The sequence below is a fragment of the Rhododendron vialii genome, chromosome 9a (genome assembly GCF_030253575.1).
Source record: "Rhododendron vialii isolate Sample 1 chromosome 9a, ASM3025357v1".
In the NCBI taxonomy this organism is placed as follows: domain Eukaryota; kingdom Viridiplantae; phylum Streptophyta; class Magnoliopsida; order Ericales; family Ericaceae; genus Rhododendron; species Rhododendron vialii.
In genome coordinates, this window is record NC_080565.1 from 5,559,093 (window position 1) to 5,579,770 (window position 20,678).

General features: G+C 36.8%; 1 protein-coding gene across 2 annotated transcripts; it reads right to left on the reverse strand.

Moving 5' to 3' along the window:
- Nucleotides 1–7,536: 7,536 nt before the first annotated feature.
- On the reverse strand, nt 7,537–17,230 carry LOC131300005 (uncharacterized). 2 transcript variants are annotated; one of them, XM_058325624.1, is made up of 5 exons: nt 17,037–17,230; nt 10,285–10,652; nt 9,535–10,104; nt 9,318–9,451; nt 7,537–7,935 (listed from the first exon to the last, which is right to left on the reverse strand). In XM_058325624.1, exons 3-5 carry the CDS (start codon nt 9,739–9,741, stop codon nt 7,905–7,907), a joined length of 372 nt encoding a protein of 123 aa, XP_058181607.1. In that variant the 5' UTR covers nt 9,742–10,104; nt 10,285–10,652; nt 17,037–17,230; the 3' UTR covers nt 7,537–7,904. The 2 variants fall into 2 exon arrangements, with proteins under 2 accessions (XP_058181607.1, XP_058181606.1); XM_058325623.1 differs by lacking the exon at nt 10,285–10,652 and adding an exon at nt 8,038–9,196 and having other exon boundaries at nt 17,037–17,171.
- Nucleotides 17,231–20,678: the final 3,448 nt, after the last annotated feature.

Genomic DNA, 20,678 nt, shown 5'->3' on the forward strand with positions numbered 1-20,678 from the left:
TTTCATTAGCCCGTTTAGGCTGCTCTAGACCTCTAGAGACAGGGCTCATATTTTGTATAACAATCTCTCCATATATATTTTCCCTGACTGCAATGCTATTCAATTTCGACCTCTTCATGAATGGAATTTTTGCATTTTTTTTTTGTTCTTCCTTTTCTCCATGTATTTGTTACTGACTCCAACTCACTACATGTTCGATGTAATGTCCCACTATATATATGTAGATGTCATTGCTTTTTTGACAAATTGGTTGTTGCTTAAAATTTTTTTTTTACAATGTTGGTAAAAGAGATCAACTTTGCCCAAGTAGCAAAAGAGATCACAGTTGAACTATTTTTTTCCTTCGATTCACAAGGGGTTTGTGACTGTGGGCTAACTGTGACAAGTGGTTCAAAGTTCAAACCTTTTTCACACAGTTGAATGGCAAGGCTTCTTCGGAACGCTTTCTTTCTCAATCACACTCTCTTCGCCCCACAGGTAACCCAATATACTGTTTAGATAGTATCTGGGACAGTAGTATAGTTTTCTGGTTTTTCGAAAAGCCACTAAGGAAGTACTCAAGATGTGAAATTAAACCGGTGGACTGACTATATAATATTTTTTAATGCAAGTTTCTGGTGGAATGAGTCATTCTAGGGATTATCTTTTAGTACCTGTCTCTATTATAAATTTCCCATTTGATATCTTTGAGTCAGTTGATATTATCTTCCAATGCTCAACTTGGGTAAAAGGGACCAATAGGAATTTATCATGTCTCACCTCCTTGGTGATATGCTATCATGTACTCTTCTTTTTGCTGCTTAACTTGACTGTTTGACGTTTAGCAAAAAAAACTTGACTATTGACGACACACTTTGCAAATGTGTGAAGGATGTCAACTTAGCCTTTAATTCCTTCCAAATGTCTATGGTCTTCCACTCAAATAACACCGCAACAACTTGCCAACATGGATAACGTGACTATTTTTGGCTAGGCAAAATGTTCTATTGATATTGTAGTGAAACATATTGCTTTCATGTGAACTTGGTTGATACTGTACATGCTCCGTAGTGAACTTCACTTGGTATTAACTCAATTGGTTGATACAGCAGTAGCAGGACTCCAACATTGCATTATGCTAACTATAGGTTTCCCCCATAATGATATTGAAGCATCATAATGATTTGGTTGGTTGTTTACTTGCAAACGTATGCTGTAGCTTTGGATTAGACTTAATTATAAGAAGGAAATGGGTGACACATAATTGAGATTTAGTCACACTTCTGAAAATTGGGATTCCTTCAATGGCATAGTCACATAAGGAACATCTTGCTATTAACATTCAATCCTGGCACACCCTATCTACATTGTCGGTTTTTGTGCTCACCCTATCTATATGATTTTTACATGATTCTGACTGGAATTTTTTCTCTACTACAGCTGCTGTGAAATAGAGCAATTGGACAAAGAGGTATTCCACATTTACATCAAAGAGGTCAATAATGCAAATGAAATATTTTGAAGTGTGCAGCTCCAGGTATTTTGGTTTGGGTGATATGATGTCAATGTAATACTTCCAATGAGAAATGGATTAAATTATTGCTTATAAGCACATAAAGAAAGAGTGTGATCTCTGTTTTGTATTATTTTCATTGGTATTGTCATTGATTTTGTGAATGCAAAAGTTAGAGATTGATAATTTTTTTTTTCTTTAATTTGTTGATTCAAGTTAATCAGGTCAATGAATATGCGTGGGCTATTGCTTTTCGCATTGTTGGAATCGTTGGATTGGGGGTGTAGATATTACACGTGAGCCTAGTAATGATTTGCATGTGCAGATTATTCGAGCCGTGCCTTCAGGCACGGACATGCGCTAGTCAATAAATAATGCATAGTCTCCTACTTAAGTTTTATCAATTTATTTTTGTACTTCTATTTCCAAATAATAAACATACAAATAGATATTTAAGAATTTCTAATCATTTCTTTAAAAAAATTTGATATGACAACGTTCGGTGGTGGTGATAATATCACTTTGCCTAATGATTTTTTGGAAGATGACCACTTTGTTGAACTACAATCCGTGAAGAATCCGAACATTGGAAATGTGTCGCAAAATAAATCTTGTCAAACTCTCAGCTCTTGGTATAGCAGTCCAATTGAGTCATGTGAAGGCATGACATTTGATTATCTTCGTCTTGGACAAGATTTAAGTTCATTTGGAGTTAAAGCTACGACTATGGTAATTGAATACCTATTGATTCGTTTCGAAGAAAGGGATCTAAAAAGTTAAACAATTTAATCAAAATTTTAAAAAGTTAACTAAAGAATGAATAGTCCAAAACAGACAATTTTTTTTGGAGTATCGTTGTCTTCAATTTTTATTCCGCTTAATGCATAGTTTTTTACTTCTTTAAGATTCTTCCGTTCGAAACGAAGCAATAGTTCACAAAAAATTAAAGCAAAACTAAAAAGCGATTTTTTTTGACTAATCTGAGGGACCAATTCCATTGTCCACTTGGGGACCCAATTAAAGTCGGGTACAAAGCACCGTATGGGTCTGAGTGTCCTTCACCTCCTTACGAGGTTTCTAATTGCCAAAGATTCTCTAGTTTCTTTCAACCCGCACATGATACGCACAACAGCTAAGTGTATAGAATCCTTAAAAGAAGGTTTACCCAAATGGTTAATGACCCAATAAATCTCAGAAGTCCATTGCTGCAATCTCCCGAAGATGAACGGCGGGGCTAATCGATATGTCGAAGCTGTGGGATGTAAAAATACATCGGCAGGGGAGTGTTCCTCCTTGGAGGGAAGCACCCGCGCGAGCAGTGGTGGACGAAGCGAAAGCGAGAATGTCGGCTTGAGTAACACAAACATTGGTGAGAATCCAATGCCCCCAAAACCTAAGGGTTCCTCCACAAAGTTTGTCCACGGAGGGTGAGTCACAGCCTAAGATCAGGTCGAAAGGCGTAGTTAATGGACAATTGGTAAATATTGTTGTACTATCCCTTCTTGGTCCTGAGGGACGGAGGAGGCTAGGTTAGCCAAAAGAAGTATAATTGAAAAAGAAGTGATTGTGATCTTCATCTTCGAAATTGCAGAGGACACAGAGAACTAACCATTTGGAGAAGCGAAATTTGAACATGACTTCGAGAAACTTTATTTACCGATGAAGAAAACATCCCTTGTGAATGATACAAACGGATTTGGATTAGTTACGGATTCAGTGAGGGAAAATGAAAAAAAAACCTCGGAATATTGTAGTGCCGTCTCTTTCTTTCTTTCATTTTTGTTTCCCTTAACCCGTCTGTGACATGCTTATCTTTTTTCTACCCGGTCTGGATAAATGAAGAGGGTTGTGGTAGGTGACTGACAACCAGCACATGAAAGTGCCCGTCAATATGAAAATGCTAGAACATCCTCCTTTGGGTAGTTCAAAAAATGAGCAAGCGGCGTCATGCTGGCGCCTGGGTAGGCCTTTGACATAACTCAACAGAAAAGGATACATACATAGATAAAATTGGGTAGGCCTTTGACATAACTCAATTGATTGACATACAATGGTCGGTGTGCTCTTGTGTGGTTACTCTTGAATGTTTAGAGTTCTACAATGAATCCAAGTTCCTCGTCAGGAGTGCGAGAGTACAATCTTGAGCAGTTAAGGCGAGCACAGTGGGTTATCCATCCAATGTGGCGTTGGTTTCTATTTTGGGGTTGATCAAATTGAGGGTTGGGTTTTTTGAGAATGAAGCATTTTCTAATGTGGTAAAGGATAGGCAAGATCAAAATAAAGTTTTGTTGGAAAAATACTTGGAGAAAATAGAGGAGACTGGATTCCCTACCCAACAACACTCACTTTGATCAACCCCAAAATAGAAACCAACTTCAAATTGGATGTATCACCCACTATGCAGAACCCATGTCCAATATCTCAACAACTAGCACATAAAACTTCATTCTCAATCCTCCATGAAAATGTTTCCATTTAAAAGATTCAGGAACCCCCAATCCTCCACAAAAATACTTAAGCAAATATAGAATCTCAAGATACTCGTTGGTAAAACAAACCGAAATCATTTCCAGAATTAAGAATTCAAAAGGCATTAGCAGAAAAACTTTGAAGGAAAGCCAGAGGATCCAAAAACAAAGTTCTGTGAAGACCCTGAATCATATTCCCATTCCTCAAAAACTCCTGCCAAACCAAACTGCCTTTATGGGAGCTCTCTTGTTCTTTCATTTCTCTTTCATTTTTATTTGGAAAGACTACAGATAACTTCATTTAGATAAACAGAAGGCACAACGTTGAGTTTAAATACATTGGTCCAAGAAACAAGAGCAGCTTATAACCAATAGGAATACAAACCGGAAAACCAGCGAGAGTTGTATCCCTAATACCCTTTAGTCGAAACATTTGCAAATACTGAATCCTATATAAACAACGAGAAGGAATGAAACAGCTATACACTATAGCTCCTACATGAACAACTGGGGAGATCATAGCGAAAAAGTCAAGACCTACCTGTCCAAACACTTGCAAATAGTGTATCCAACACCAACAACAAGAAGGAATGAAACAGCTGTAGGCTATAGCTCCTAATGAACTACTGGGAAGATCATAGCGAAAGAGTTGAGACCTATGAACAAAGTAAATCTGAAGTGTCACCAAAGGACTAGAATGAGAAACAAAACAGGATGCACTGGATCTTTAGCACAAGGTTTTAGTTCCGTCTTCAGTGCCAGCTTCAGTCCCTGGCAAGCAAGTGAACATTTCTTTTAGAAACATATCACAATTAAAAATTAATCAAATGGGTTGGAGTGCACATTGATTTCGTGCACGTTACAGTATTAAAAAGGAAAGCTTATTGTGCTTATTATTAGAAGCAGAATAGTAACAACCTGCAAATTTGATTTTCCATAACCGACTAAACTATCACTTCAACAAGAAAAAAGTAAAAGAATCTAGCAATTTTTTGATTAGGAGAAGTGGAGAAGGAAAAACCAGGTTAATCATATGTTGCAACCTACAAACCTTGAAAATGAAGACAATCTTCATTTTCTTTTGGCACTAGAGAAAAACACTAAAAGGTGGAGAGAAAGTTCAAACAAAGGCCACTTTGAAGTCATATTTTCACAAAAATATAAAATTCGGGGCGTGACAACAACACTAACAAATTTTGGGATTAAACTTCTCAGAACTTTTTCAACAACCTTCTGATCACTTGAATTTTCATCTGGAGACCTTGCTTGGTTAACAATGGAAGTTACTCTAGCGCGAAAAATCACGGACTTAGATTAATTGAGATCACCCAAAACTTCAACTAGGAACTAAGTTTAAAAAAATGATGTTCACCGATAAGAAAAGATTTCCCCTTTTTCTATTATGCATTGCATTGTAAGTCTAACAGCTACTAAAAATAGACCACTATTAAAAAATAGAAAAATGTGAACCAATTTCAAATCCTTCGAAATTTTTAATTAGCCATCAAGGCATCAAAACTAAATGTAAGTACTTATGAACTTCAAATACGAAATTAAAAAAAGTACAAGTTTTTCTTTCTATTTGCCAAAAAGATACTGAGTATAACAAAATAATTCTAAAGTAGAATCTAACGTTTATCATTACTTGTCCAAAGTCAAAAAGATACATGTAGTAAAAACAGCCTTGAAATCCTAACAAAACAATATTTAGACCCACTCATCTAAACACAAACGTTAGCTTCACACCGTGTCCGTAAAAGCTTGTTCTTGTCCTTCTTAGGTAGGGATAAGCACAATTACTCACAAATAATTTACTAGAAACTAAAAAATGCAAGTAAACATGATAAAAGACACGGATGCTTGTACCCTTATACCCCATTCTACTAAACCCGATATTCAATCGCTCTACACCATTCATAATGAATATAACCAAGTCCAAAAAGATGAAACCAAAGAACTCACACATACACACGCACACCATCGCGTCAAAATCTCCTTTTTCCATAAACCGTTATCTCTTTTACTCCCTCCGTCCCAATTTAAATATTCCCTACTGGAGACCGTGTAATTTTGACCTAAAAAATTAAAGTGCTTTTGGAATTAATTTTTAACTTTGTTCTGCATCGTTCAAAAGATCTCGATGAGTACTTTAAAATGGTGCAAAAAAGTTCCAAAAAAGGTTATGAAAAATTTGATTTTTTTGAAAGTCAAAATGACACGACTTTACATAGGAAGCATTTAAAATGAGACGGAGGGAGTATCAAGTTTCTGTTTCAATGTCAATACATCATGAGTGATTCCTAGTGATACACCCGAAGGTGGACCGAGTGAAATTCCTAGCGACACACCCGTAGGTGGACCTAGTGACATTTCGGGTGTTTGAGACCCCGTGCACCCCTCTTTGACAAAGATAAGAGCTTGTAAAGCTCGTTCCTAGCGAGACACTCGTAGGTGGACCTAGTGACACTCCTCTCCATGTATTGGGTTTCCACGTTCCAATTTGTTGAAAACAACCATTTTCCTTCACTTTTCACTCCTCAATAAACTTATCATTTAAAACAATTTTTTTTCCTTATAAGTCTGGCTTATATGTGCTATAACTAACCTTCATCGATGTATCATACCGTAAAAAATGCATTTTAAAACTCAATCCCATGAATGTAAATCAAAGAATCTGACTTTTAAGATAACAATGACTTTTAAATCCACATAACTAGAAACCAAGAAGAGAATGAGAAAATAGGAAGATAACACGAATATAATGGCAAGCCAGCCTCCAATACATGGCTCACTAGCCCAAATAACTACTCCCTCCATCCCTTTTTAAGTGTCCTACTTCGTAATTCCAACTTATTAAAAAGACATCATCATTATACCTTTCACATCAACTTTTTCCTCCACTTTTCCTATTTACCCATCATCATTACACTTTTACTCACTTACTTTTTAAAATGGAATATACTTTTAGGGACAAAATAGACAATTCACCAACTTTTACCCACTAACTTTACAAAATGGACATTTATTAAGGGACAACCCAAAATGAAATACCGAACTATAAATAAGGGACGGAGGAAGTATTATCAAATCCAAATCAAACAAAACCCAACATGTAACTAGTATCAATATCCCAACATGTAACTTGTTTGGGCTTGTAATGTTTTATTTGGGCTTTCAGACCAACAGGTGTTTGGGCATGCATTGTTATATTTGGGCATTTTAGGCCTAATGATGTTTAGGGCTATGCCTATTAGGTGTGTTTGGGCTTGTCCCAATTGGCTGTATTGTCCAACTTTTTATTGGATTTCCCTCCCCTTTTCCCCTTAATAAAATGTTTACTTTTGATGATAAAAAAATAAATAAATACATTTACCATAGAAATCAAGAAAATCCAAATATCATAAATCAAATTTTACAGACTTACATACAATTCCTCATTTTCTTCCCTTAAATCAACCATTTAACTAGATTCAACTTTTGCCCAAATAAGGTAAACTCATATATACTATTCACAAAAAACACCAAAAAGAAATCATCAAGGTAGTCAAATAGAGCTTTCCAATGAACGAGTGAAGATAATCGACAAAATGGAACTACATCGTCATTATATTAAGACCACAAATTTTCATAGACATGCACTCCATCACCGTACATCAAACACTAAACACATCCACTTCAACACATACATAAAATTTCAAACTTGAAATATATAACTCAAATTAGGGCCTCTTTTTTTTTTGAAAACACATGGTAGCTTGCATTTTAAAGAGACTAAGTAGAAAACCCCCAATTTGCTAAGAATCACAAAGCCACACAAGGTGACACTTTCTTCGGATCAAAACATAACACTCCTTGCGTTGACCAACCTTTCTTCTTGCATTTTTTCAAGATTCTCATGTCTTGGCCTTCAATTTTGGAGAAGAACAACAGGGCTTGTTTGAGGATCAACTCGCCCTCTTTTGAATGCTTACACATCTGCAGAAAATTTGATGGTCAAATAAAAGTTATAATCAAGTTTAGTAGATTTAAACATATACACAAGCACATAAATTAAATGTCCGAAAATTTAAAACTTACGGCTCAAAATAGAATGTATTGGTCACATCAAATTTTTTGCAGATGTGCAAGCATTCAAAAGAGGGCGAGTTGATCCTCAAACAAGCCACAATGACCAATCGGCCATCATTCTCAGACATCAAAAAATCAGGAAGGGTGAATCCATTTGGAGATGCAAAGCCTAGGGAAGATAACTTGCTCGTGAGAGTGGGACAAACATCGGATATCAAAAAACCGGGAAGGGTGAATCCTTTCGGAGAAGCAAGCCTAGGGAAGAAAATCTTGCAGCCAAAGTGATGTCTTTTGAACAAACCAAGCCTGGGGAAGAAAATCTGCTTGAGAGGACACCGTCAAGTGATTGGAAAACGCGGAACCTTGGATATTTTGCATGTGATATGCCTACAGTTTACCCCCGGACGACCTTTCACTTGGTTTGAAAGATGTCTGGGAAAACGAGTCGATGCATTAGAAGGAGGAGGAAATCAAAACAGTGGTGAATAACCGATCGAGCTAGTGGTCACCTACAAGATGCAGAATAAGTTTATTGAGGCGTGTCACGATGCCGTGAAATACGGCCAACGGCAACGATAGTAGCCTAAGGTCAGCTTTCATGTAAATAGAATAAACTTATTCCGCATCTTGTAGGTGACCACTAGCTCGATCGGTTGCTCACCACTGTTTTGATTTCCTCCTCCTTCTAATGCATCGACACGTTTTCTCAGCCATCTTTCAAACCAAGTGAGAGGTCGCCCGGGATAAACTGTAGGCATATCACATGCAAAATATCCAAGGTTCCGCATTTTTCAATCACTTGACGGTGTCCTCTCAAGGTGGATTTGATTTTCTTCCCCAGGCTTGGTTTGTCCAACAGACATCACTTTAGCTGCAAGATTTTCTTCCCTAGGCTTGGCTTCTCCGAAAGGATTCACTCTTCCCAGTTTTTTGATATCCGATGTTTGTCCCACTTTCACGAGCAAATTATCTTCCATAGGCTTTGCATCTCCAAAAGATTCACCCTTTCTGATTTTTTGATGTCTGAGAATGAGGATGGCTGATTGGTCATTGTGGCTTGTTTGAGGATCAACCCCCCTCTTTTGAATGCTTGCACATCTTCAGAAAATTTGATGTGAACAATTCTTGTATTGGCAGTGAACAAGCAACTTCAGATTCGATGTACGTCCTATGGCAAACTAAACATAAAAACACAATTAACATGGTCAAATAAAAGTTAGAATCAAGTTTAGTAGATTTAAACATATACACAAACACATAAATTAAATGTCTGAAAATTTGAAACTTACGGCTCAAAATAGAATGTATTTCTTTCAAATTCCTCCTTCAACTGTTTATAAATCCCTTTTAGCTTCCTAATATGTCCAGGAAAGTGGTGCTCAAACATCAATTGCAATTCCGACTCGTTTCTAAATCCCAAAGCCTGTAAATGTAATGTGTGAGAAAATAGAATATAACATAAAGGTCACAAGTAATTAAAAGAAAACTAGATCAACTAAAATATACCACTGCTTTGTGCAATAGAATAAGCCGCACATGATGGACGTATGCGTTGCGAAGGAAACGAACCCGGGACGCCAACTTCTTCTTATCAATTTCGGCGACCACTTTCTTATCACCTTCCCCTTGGGTCACCTTCTGCTGTTGAGCAAAGACATTAACCAAATAATCGAGGTATTCAAGGCAACTATCATTTTGGTTTATTGTTTCCATATCCCGAACACACCAAGATCATCCATAAACTTGTCTATGTTACGTCGATCTTCAAGTAAACTAGATAGATCGATAATCAGTTGTATCTTTTCTTCAGATGTTATGATATCAGGATTTCCACACAAGGTCTTGAATTTGTCTCTATCTTTGACATTTTCCAACTCACGTAAGAAAGAAGACATTATAGTCTCCGGTGCTTCAACACATATGTTTATGTAACATATTAGCTCTTTGAGCTGCTTCCCATATTCCTTCCTAGTCCAAAACGGTACTTCGCAAAATATACATGTGGGGAGCCTTCCTCGTCTAAGGACAACATCTATATCTTGATTATTCAGAGCATCTAATGCATCCAACAATTTCCTGTTGAAAAAAGAAACACAGTATTATGGTTGTGCAAGGAATGAAATGATGGATATCATGTTTCCCATAATGTTTTCATTAACACAAAGGGAGAAATAGTAAAATGAAATTTATGAATAGTACAGCTACAAGTAGATGATTGAGAAACATAAAGGTAAAAAGAATTAGTGCACTTATCACCTTATGATACAATGTAAAAATTGGAGGGCTGCACTTTCTTCATGTCCCAATGATCGAAAAACTTCTTGGACTCACTTTTACAGAATTCTTCGATGCTGACCTCGACCCCGTGAACAAGAATTCCAGAAACTCTTACCATTTGTACAAAGTAGAGGGGTTCTTTGTGGGAAATATGGTAGTGGTAGAGTGTTTAAAACCCTGTAGATCTCTCTTGCTCTTTCGCCATTAGGAATTAAGTTCATATAACAAGTGGACATGACCCCATCTATGTTAATCGTAGCAAGGCAGTCGTCTTCTAAGTTAGAACAAGTGAACTCCAAACTTCTAGTAAGCGCGGCTGAGGCGTCCATATTACTTGTGGAAAGACGCTTCAAAATATCACAACAAAGTCAGACATGCAACAAATTATGACTGATAGCATGATTGTTAGTAGATTTGGAGCAACATTTATAGACATTGTCAAAAACTCCCTCCGTCCCAAATTCTTTGTCCGGTTCGCAAAACGGAGTGTTAAAAATAATGCACTCAAACTTTTTTCACAAATTAAAAATACTCATTGATATCTAGTAAGTTGTTGAAAAACTTTTGATTTTTTCTTGCAAAAATTGTATTATTTTTAACACTCCGGTTTGCGAATCAGACAAAGAATTTGGGACGGAGGGAGTATAGGTAAGAAAACCACATTAACCCTTAAAGATTAACATGCAATCAGCAAGGTAGCAGAAAGCTAAGCATAAAGAGATCAAGTATTCTGTCCAATTCATATAGCATGTCATTACTGGCTAATGCATACGAATGTAATTTATTGGTTGTCATTCTAAAAGGCTCTAAACAGTGAGTAAATACAATATTTTAGACGGTTCGGCAAAGGTGCCGGTTGATTCGGGCCACTACAAAAATCAATCGAGAAAACTTTATATAAATAAATTAGCAAAAGTAAGTAGTTCTTAGTTTAGCAATGCAAAAAAGTGATTGGTTGAGCCAAGTGACAGGATAATGATCAGACGAGCTCAATAAATATGGAAGTTTAGTTAGGAAACTACTTAGTAGTACATTTAAAGATGTTTAACAAATATCCAATGGAAAACGAGATGATGATATATCAGGGCTGATATGAGAAATATTCATCAAAGAACACAAACCATTTCATTTTGGATTGGATGTCTCTAAAGTTCTAGCAATCTATACAAAAAACGATGAGATGGACCGATTTGCAAAAGCGAACATTGTGCAGTATTTATAGTTTAAGGCTTTAAGCTGTTTTTATTGATAAGGATTTGCAAAGGCTTTAAGCTGTTGAATACCTTTGTCCTCCAAAGGAACCACATACATTACTGATATAGTTAGACATAAGGATCAACCATCCAACGGACTAGCTTAGTGAATCCCCTAGTCCAACCACATTACTGAATACCGTTGTTCTAGCAATCTCTCTTGTGAATCCCCTAGTCCAAGCATGGATGGCCTTTGCCTTTGACCGGACTAGAGAAGGAAATAGTTGAGGTGCGCGCAAGCTAGCCCGTATGATCCCTCGAACCAAAAAATAAAAACTAAATCTAGATAAAGTACTACATAGATTACATCTCGAATCTCACATGGATAAGGCCTAAAAATAATATTTGTACACACAGAAATTACATTCCAAAGCCACCCTTGCAATAGCCCAAAAAATTCTTAAAAAAAATACAAAACAAACAAGCCAAAAACATGATATGTAGAAAGAAAAAAAGAGGAGAGAATGGATTGGTTCGATTAAAAGCTATGAAGCACCGACACCTCTAGAAGTCGAAGAATCGCAGTGTCAGGACACGGGGACACCGCGGGACACCTTGGAGATACGTACAGGACACGCCACATGGCGTGTCCCATATTTTAATATTAAATTTTGAGGGGGACACGGCTGGGGACACCGCTGGGGACACCGATGGGGCCACGGCAGGGGCCAGATGCAATTTTTAAAAAAAATTTGGGGGCCAAACTGTAATTTTTGAAAAAATTGGAGGTCAAACTGTAATTTTTTTTAAAAAAAATTTGGGGCCAAATTTTATTTTTTTTTAAATTTCTGGGTGCTAAACTATAATTATAAATAAATAAATAAATATACACGTGGCGTGTCCCCCGCCGTGTCCGTGTCCCCATTTTTTTAGAATTCCCGTGTCCAGGTGTCGGTTTCGGTGTCCATGTCCGTGTCTGTGTCTGTGTCTGTGTCTGTGTCTGTGTCTGTGTCCGTGCATCATAGATTAAAAGTTTCAGGCACATGATGGCAGTGAGTCTTGTTAGAGGCTGAAAAGTTCCAAAAAATCCTCCTCATATTGCAGTTGACTCAACAAGTCATTTCAGTGAAAAGTATGACAGTAGAAATGAAAACCAATTTGATGATTCAAACAAAGAGGTGAACATAAATATTGTTGTCCCAAAGGATGATCATCACAGTTTGAAAAAAGAAGAAAAATGAAGGAGACAAGAGTCATCAAAAATCCACTTGAACAAGGAACGAAAAAGGTGCAAATTCAGTCATGAAAAAGGCCAAGTAGCAAACTACTTCAATTGAGGGGATCATGTTGAAGCTTAATTCAAACTGGCTAGGTCGTTACTAATAATTATTTTTCTATTTATCTAGTAAACTGGTTGATCTACACCATAAGGTGATAATTATCTTTATTTTCTATTTACATGAAAACTGACCTTAGTCCAGTGTTGTTGTCATTGGCCGTATTTCACGGCATCGTTACACACCCCAATGAATCTATTCTGCATCTTGTTGGTGACCACGAGCTCAATTATTTTCTCACCACGGTTTTCAGATTTGCTTTATCTAGTACATCAACATGTTTTCGCAGCCATCTCTCAAACCAATTAAGAGGTCATACAGGGTAAAAGTTAGGCACATTACGTGCAAAAAATGCAAGGTATTTCAATTGTCAATCACTTTACAATTTCCACTGAAGTAGATTTTCTTCCCTAGACTTTGTTTGTCCAAAAGGCGGATTTGCCCTTCCCAGTTTTTTGATATCCGAGGTTTGTCCAAAAGGCTTCACTTTCGCAAGTAGATTTTCTTCCCTAGGCTTGGCTTCTCCAAAAGTATTCACCCTTTCCGATTTTTTGAAATCCGAGAATGAGGATGGCTGATCAGTCTTTGTGGCTTGTTTGAGGAAAATTTGATGTGATCAATTCTTGCATTGACAGCGCACTAGCAACTTCAGATTCGATGTATGACCTATGATAACCAAACAATAATAGGCTCCGTTCCAGAACGGAGAAAAAGTCTTTATTTTTTAAGAAGGCAATTTCAAGCTCAAAAATTATGGGCTTATTGAAATCTAAAAATATGCAATATGGATTTTGATTGAAAGATCTTATCGAGATCTTTTATACGATGCAAAAAAAATTAAAAAAATATTTTTCATTTACATTATTTTTGAGTTTGAAAATGTGAAATAAGCTGCTTATTTTTTAAGAAGGTTTCTGGAACGGGGTTTAAACTAGTGAAATAAAAGTTAGAATCAAGTTTAATAAATTTAAACATATACAAGCACATAAATTAAATGTCTGAAAATTTAAAACTTACGGCTTAAAATAGAATATCTTTTTGTCAAATTACCTCTTCAATTGTCTATAAATCTCTTTTAGCTTCCCAATAAGTCCAAAAAAGTGGTGCTCGAACATCAATTGCAGTTCACAATGGACGAATATAACATAAAGGTCACAAGAACTTAAAAGAAAACTCGGTCAGCTACATTGTAGCTCTGCCTTTTGCATTAGAATAAGCCGCACAATGGACGAATGCATTGCGAAGGAATCGAACCTATACAACTTTTTCTTATCATTATCAGTGACCCCTTCCTCATCACCTCCCCTTGGGTCACCTTCTTTTGCCCAGCAAAGACATTAAACAAATAGTTGAGATATTCAAGCAGAATATGATTTTGGATTACATTTTTTGTATTCACAAACATGCCAATATCATCCGTAAAAAAATTTGTGTTACACTGATCTTCAAGTGAATTGGATACTTTGATAATCAGGTTAATTTTTTCGATGGCATGACATCAGGATTTTCACACAACGACTTGAATTTGCCTTTGACATTTTCCAACTCACATAAGAAAGAAACACGACAATCTCCGGCGCTTTAACACATTTGTTTATATAGCATATCTATTTCTAGCTCCAAAACCGTACTTCACAAAATATACATGTGGTGCTTAGCCCAAAAGTTGTATTTGTCAAGGTAGACAAGGAAGGCTCACCACATGTATATTTTGCGAAGTACGGTTTCGGAGATAGAAAGAGATATGTTATATAAACAAATGTGTTGAAGCACCGGAGAACATCATGTCTTCTTTCTTATGTGAGTTGGAAAATGTCAAAGGCAAATTCAAGACATTGTGAAAATCCCGATGTCATGACATCAGAAGAAAAGATTCACCTGATTATCAAACTATCCAATTTACTTGAAGATAGGCGTAACACATAAAATTTTACGGATGATCTTGGTGCGTTAGTGATATGGAAACTGTAATCCAAAATGATACTCGGCTTGAATATCTCAATTATTTGCTTAATGTCTTTGTTGAGCAGCACAAGGTGACCCAAGGGTGAGATGATAAGAAAGTGGTCACCAATAATGATAAGAAAAAGTTGATGTACTGGGTTTGATTCCTTCACAACGCATTCGTCCGTTGTGTGTGGCTTATTCTATTGCACAAAGCAGAGGTTCAATGTAGTTGATTTAGTTTTCTTCTAAGTACTTGTGACCTTTATGTTATATTCTCTTTCTCAAACAATACATCTACAAGCTTTGGCATTTAGAAACGAGACGGAATTGCAATTGATGGTCGAGCACCACTTTCCTAGACATATTGGGAAGCTAAAAAGGATTTAATGATTTATAAACAATTGAAAGAGGAATTTGACAAACAGATATTATATTTTACGCCGTAAGTTTCAAATTTTCAGACATTTAATTTATATGTTTGTATGTTTAAATCTATTAAATTTGATTCTAACTTTTATTTCATCAGCTTAATTATGTTTCATGTTTGGTTTAACAATAGGATATACATCGAATCTAAAATAGCTAGTGCACTGCCAATGCAAGAATTAGTCAAATCAAGTTTTCTGCATATGTGCAAGGATTCAAAAGAGCGCGAGTTGCTCATCAACCAAGCCACAAATACCAACCAACCATTCTCATTCTTGAATATCAAAAAATCAGAAAGGGTCAATCCTTTTGGAGAAGCCAAGCCTAGGCAAGAAAATCTAATTGCGAAAGTGAAGCCTTTTGGACAAACCTCGGATATCAAAAAAACCAGCAAGGGTGAATCCTTTTTAAAAAGCCAAGTCTAGGAAAGAAAATCTGCTTGCGAAAGTGAACCCAAGTGATTGGCGAATAAAATACCTTGCATTTTTTGCACGTCATGTGCCTATAATATATCCCGGGTGACCTCTCACTTGGTTTGAGAGATGGCAGGGAAAACTTGTTGATGCACTAGAAGAAGCAAATTAGAACAGTGGTGAGAAAAAGATTAAGCTCGCGGTCACCAACAATATTCTGCATCTTGTTGGTGGGCGCGTGCCACGCACGCCTAGTAACCGCTTTGGCTAGCGTCACTCCAGACGTAGTGGATAAGGTGGTTACTGGTGCACGTGGGTGAGCTGTCATTGTGAGAGCATGTGCCCTAACCGTCTTAGGACTGACGTATCCGACAAGGTCGTTATCTTGATAGGCCACGTGTCTTTAATCATGTGGGAGAACTTTGCCGAACCACAACCGACGGCAAACACCCCCGTGTCCATCATTCAGCAAAATATACAAGTGGGAAGCGTTCCTCGTCTAGGTTCTTTACAACATCTACTGCATCCAACATGGTATTATGGTTGTGACAAGGAATGAAATGATAGATATCATGTTTCCCATTCCCACAATGTTTTCATTAACACCAAGGGGGGAATACAAAAATAAAATTTACATGTACTGCATTAAGAACTCTTTAGTCTACAAGCAAATAAGAAACAATATGGTTGTGCAAGGGTGGAGGAATGGCTTGGAGTGTGGTGTCAATTGACCCCACAAAGTTGGGAAAACAACTTCTACTAGCATATTTTTGGCTTAATTGCAAGAACACCCCCTAAACTATCACTTTTTGGCAACTTCACCCCCTTAACTACCAAATTCGAGCAACTTCACCACCTCCCCCATTTTCCGTCCAATTCCGTTAAGGATTTGGATGAAAAATTGCAAAATTGGATGGAAAAGTAATTCAACTTACAAAAATGCCCTTTATACACCCTTTATAAAAACACACTCTCTCTCTCTCACCAGATAAGACTCTCTCTGTCTCTCCCTCTCTCTTCCCTTTACACCAGATCTTTCTCCTACCTCCTCCCTCCACGATCTATCTCCTCCTCCACACCTCCACACCACTAGAAAAACCCTAAACTAAAACCCATTTATCCTCCTCCTACTACCCGAATTACTCCCCTCCCACCACAGCACCCAATTTTTTAGCCCTAAATCCATTTTTTAAGCGCTTAATCTCGGAGGCTTATTGAATTCCAAAACAACAGAACCCAATTTTTTAGCTCTAAACCTAAATAAACAACAAAACACCCAATTTTTAGCCCTAAATCTATTTTAAACCCTTAATCTCGGAAATTTAGGGCTTATTAAATTCGAAAACAACAGAAACCAATTTTTTAGCCCTAAATCTCGTATGCATTGTCAATAAACAACTTAACAGAGAACTTACGGATGGGGAAGTAGGTCGTCGTCGTTCTCTGGGGAAGCACATCGTCGTCGTCGTCTGGAGGAGAAGCAGGTTGTCGTCGGAGAAGCAAGTAGCAAATCGTCGTCGAAGAAGCAAGTAGCAGATCGTCGTCGACTAGCTTGGAAGAGGCGGAAGAGAGGGAGAAAAGAGATGTATCGAACGCAAGAGAGAAGAGAAGAGATAAGGTTGAGGACAGAGGATAAAAGGACGAAGTGCAAAATAGGTATTTGACATTATTTGACATAAAAAGTACCCTAGTTATGGATTTCCTGTCCATGTCTTGGATGGAAAGCGGGTTTTGTCCTGAGTAAGTAACGGAATGATAGTTTAAGGAGCAACTGTGTGCAATTAATAGTTGTAGGGAGAAGTTAACAAAAATTAAATTGTTTAAGGGACAAATACATATTTTACCTATTGGAAAAAGTAAGTAGTTCTTAGTTTGGCATTCCGAACAAGTGATTGGTTGAGCCAGTGATAGGATAATGGTCAGACGTGCTCAATAAATATGGAAGTTTTGTTAAGAAATTACTTACATTTAAAAATGTTCAACAAATATCCAATGGAAGATGAGATGAGAATATATCATGACGGATATGAGAAATATTCATCAAAGAACACAAGCCATTTGATTTTGGATTGGATGTCTCTAAAGTTCTAGCAATCTATGCATAAAACGTTGAGATGGACTAGATTTCCAAAAACAAATATTGCGCAATATTTATAGTTTATGCTTTGTTTGGAAGAGTTTTTGAAAAAAAAAATTTATGAGAATAGTAGGGGTAATAAGTGAAGAGATATAGAGAGAGATGATTGAAAGTAGGAGGAATCTTTTGAAAAATACTTTTCAAAAAATAAAACAAATAAGACATTAAGCTTTTGAATGCGTTTGCCCTCCAAAGGAACCACATTATTACTGATATAGTTAGACACAAGGAGCAACCATCCAATGTACTACCTTAGTGAATCCCTAGTCCAACCACTTTACTGGTCAATAGGAATCTCTCTGGTGAATTCTCAAATTCTAGCTTGGATGGCCTCTGTCTTGATCGGACTGAAGAGGGAAATAGTTGAGGTGCAGGAAAGTTGGCCCAGACGAACTCCTAATCGTTGAACCAAAAAAATAAACAATAAAAAAATAAATCTACAGAAAGTTCTACATAGATTAAACCAAGCACTAGCTCAGTGGTCAGAACTTGAGGATTTCTATAGGAGGTTTTAGGTTCGATCTCACCAGATGGGTGGTTCGTGGATCAACAGGTAAATATCGAATCCCGGATGGACAAGGCCTAAATTTGAGTCCTCCTAGCCATATTCAGAAAAATTGTTGTGCACATAATGTTTGTACACACTGAAATTTCGTTCCAAAGCCACCCTTGCCTGGGCCCGGAAAAAAAATAAAGAAACAAATAAAAAACAAAACAAACAAGAAGAAATAAAACATTTACATTGTTGTCGGAATGTATCGGCAAAACTTGGAAGCCCTTAAATGAGCCAAAATAAAAAACCAAAAAAAAAAAGAAGCTAAAAACAAGAAGTATGGATTCAAAATATAGAAAGGAATATAGACCTGCTGCTTTCAAGTGTCAGGCTCAGAGCGCCTGCCGACCTCACTACGCCATTAAGCCTCAAATCGCCGTCGGAAATGGTGGTGGAACTTGGAACACTATAAATCTATCTCTCACTTCTGTAGCAAAACTTCCTTCCAATAACCTCAACAATCCCAAGGGGAAACACACACAATATTTTCAGCTACAACAAAGACGATGGGCGATGTCTCCATAGCCGAAGAATCTAGGGTTCCTCCCGTTGTTCCTTTGCCCACCCTCCCCTCACCAAGGCCAGTCTCTATCCTTCCCCACTTTCCCTCTCCCTCTCCCTCTCATTCTAAATTGTTTGGATTAGAGAGAAAGGGGAAAGAAAATAAAGAATTCAAATTTTGTGAATAATAAAATTTTTCTCTCAATTTCCCCCCCTCACTTTCCATCACTTTCCCTGAGGGTCTGTTTGATTAGCGAGAAAAATATAATGAAAAGTGAAAATGAGAGAAAGTGAAGTAAAAGAAAAGAAATAGTATTTTTTTTCTCACATCCATTTGATTAGGATGAAGATTTTGCAAGAAAATAGGAAAATTAGAGTAATTGTTGTTGATTCTTACAAGAAAATAAAATTTACCTGCACTTTTTGTGAGAAAAAGCAAGCCAACTCTCTAGCTTTATAGGGTTGTATGAGAAAGTTTATTTTCTACCATCTTCTAGGACACTTTAGCTAGGTGAACACCAAAAGAGTATATATATTTTCTCCTTCTTGCACTTTCTACCATTATCTCGCTAATTAAACGGACCATAAGTTGTATGGAAAATTTTGTTTTATACCATTTTCCAGGACACTCTTGCTAGGTGAACGCCATTTTTTTTTCTCTTTCTTGCACTTTCTACGATTATCTCGTTAATCAAACGGATCCTAAGTTTCAAACAATTTGTTTTGTGAAAGAAATGAAGTGCCGTTAGAGAAAATGAAAGTGACAAAATCATTTTTTTAAGCAAAAAAAGAAAAAGAAAAAAAGAGCAGGTCTTCACAAAAAGTTCGACCATCAAGTTTTGGTCCCGTGGTCCAATTTAGCAAGATCAGAGTTAATTACTCCCTCTGTCCCAAATTATTGTCTCTATTTTATTTTTGGGACCTTTGAAAAATTTGTATATATCTTTTAATTTATAATATTTTTAAAATTTAATACGGATCTTATTTGATAGTAGATCTTAATTAATTTTGTTAAATAAAAATTTTGAAATAATAAAAAATATTAAAGATTGTGAAATATAGATAATTTTTTGAGAAGTTCCAAAAAGAAAATAAACATAGCAATTTGGGACAGCGACATTATTTCGCTCACATTAATGCTATTGTCACACATATCATCCACACCCCTCACATATTTTTTTTTGTCCCCACATATATGTGAGGGGTGTGGTTGAGAGGTGTGAGCATTGGTCGATAGGAATGCAAAAATAAATTAATAAGACTAATAGGAGACTATGCATTATTTTTTGATGTTATTAATTAGCATATACACAACCTAGATTCCCTAGGTAACCAAATCTGTCATTATTTTGACCCTTATTTTATTTTTAATTTTTTATTAAATAATCACAATCATTAGTCAACATCTTCATTTCAATCGATCAACATGTTCTTTTCCACCGGTTACCATTTCCGGTCATCAACTCCGACGTCGGTCGCGAACAACCAACTCCAGCACCGTTGCGGACGACTTTCCCGGTGAACCTCCGGCGTCGACCAATTTCTGGTGGAACTTCCGGCAATGTCAACTTTTCCAGCGAGACGTGGTGGTGAGAGGAATAAATAATTTGGGGAAATTTTTATAATAACACATTTTTACGTAAATTGCACATAGACACCTGACCTTAACGAAACATCACATAAACACTTGATATATTAAAAAACTCATCAATTAAACTTCTGCCGTCAACCTCCGTCCAAAAATAAATGGAAATTATGTTTCTTTCTCCAGTTTTGCTACCAAACAGATTTTTTTGCACATATTTTTGTGGAGCCCATTTTGGGTCCCACACAAATGATCTGATCTGTTCATTCGTTCTAAAATAT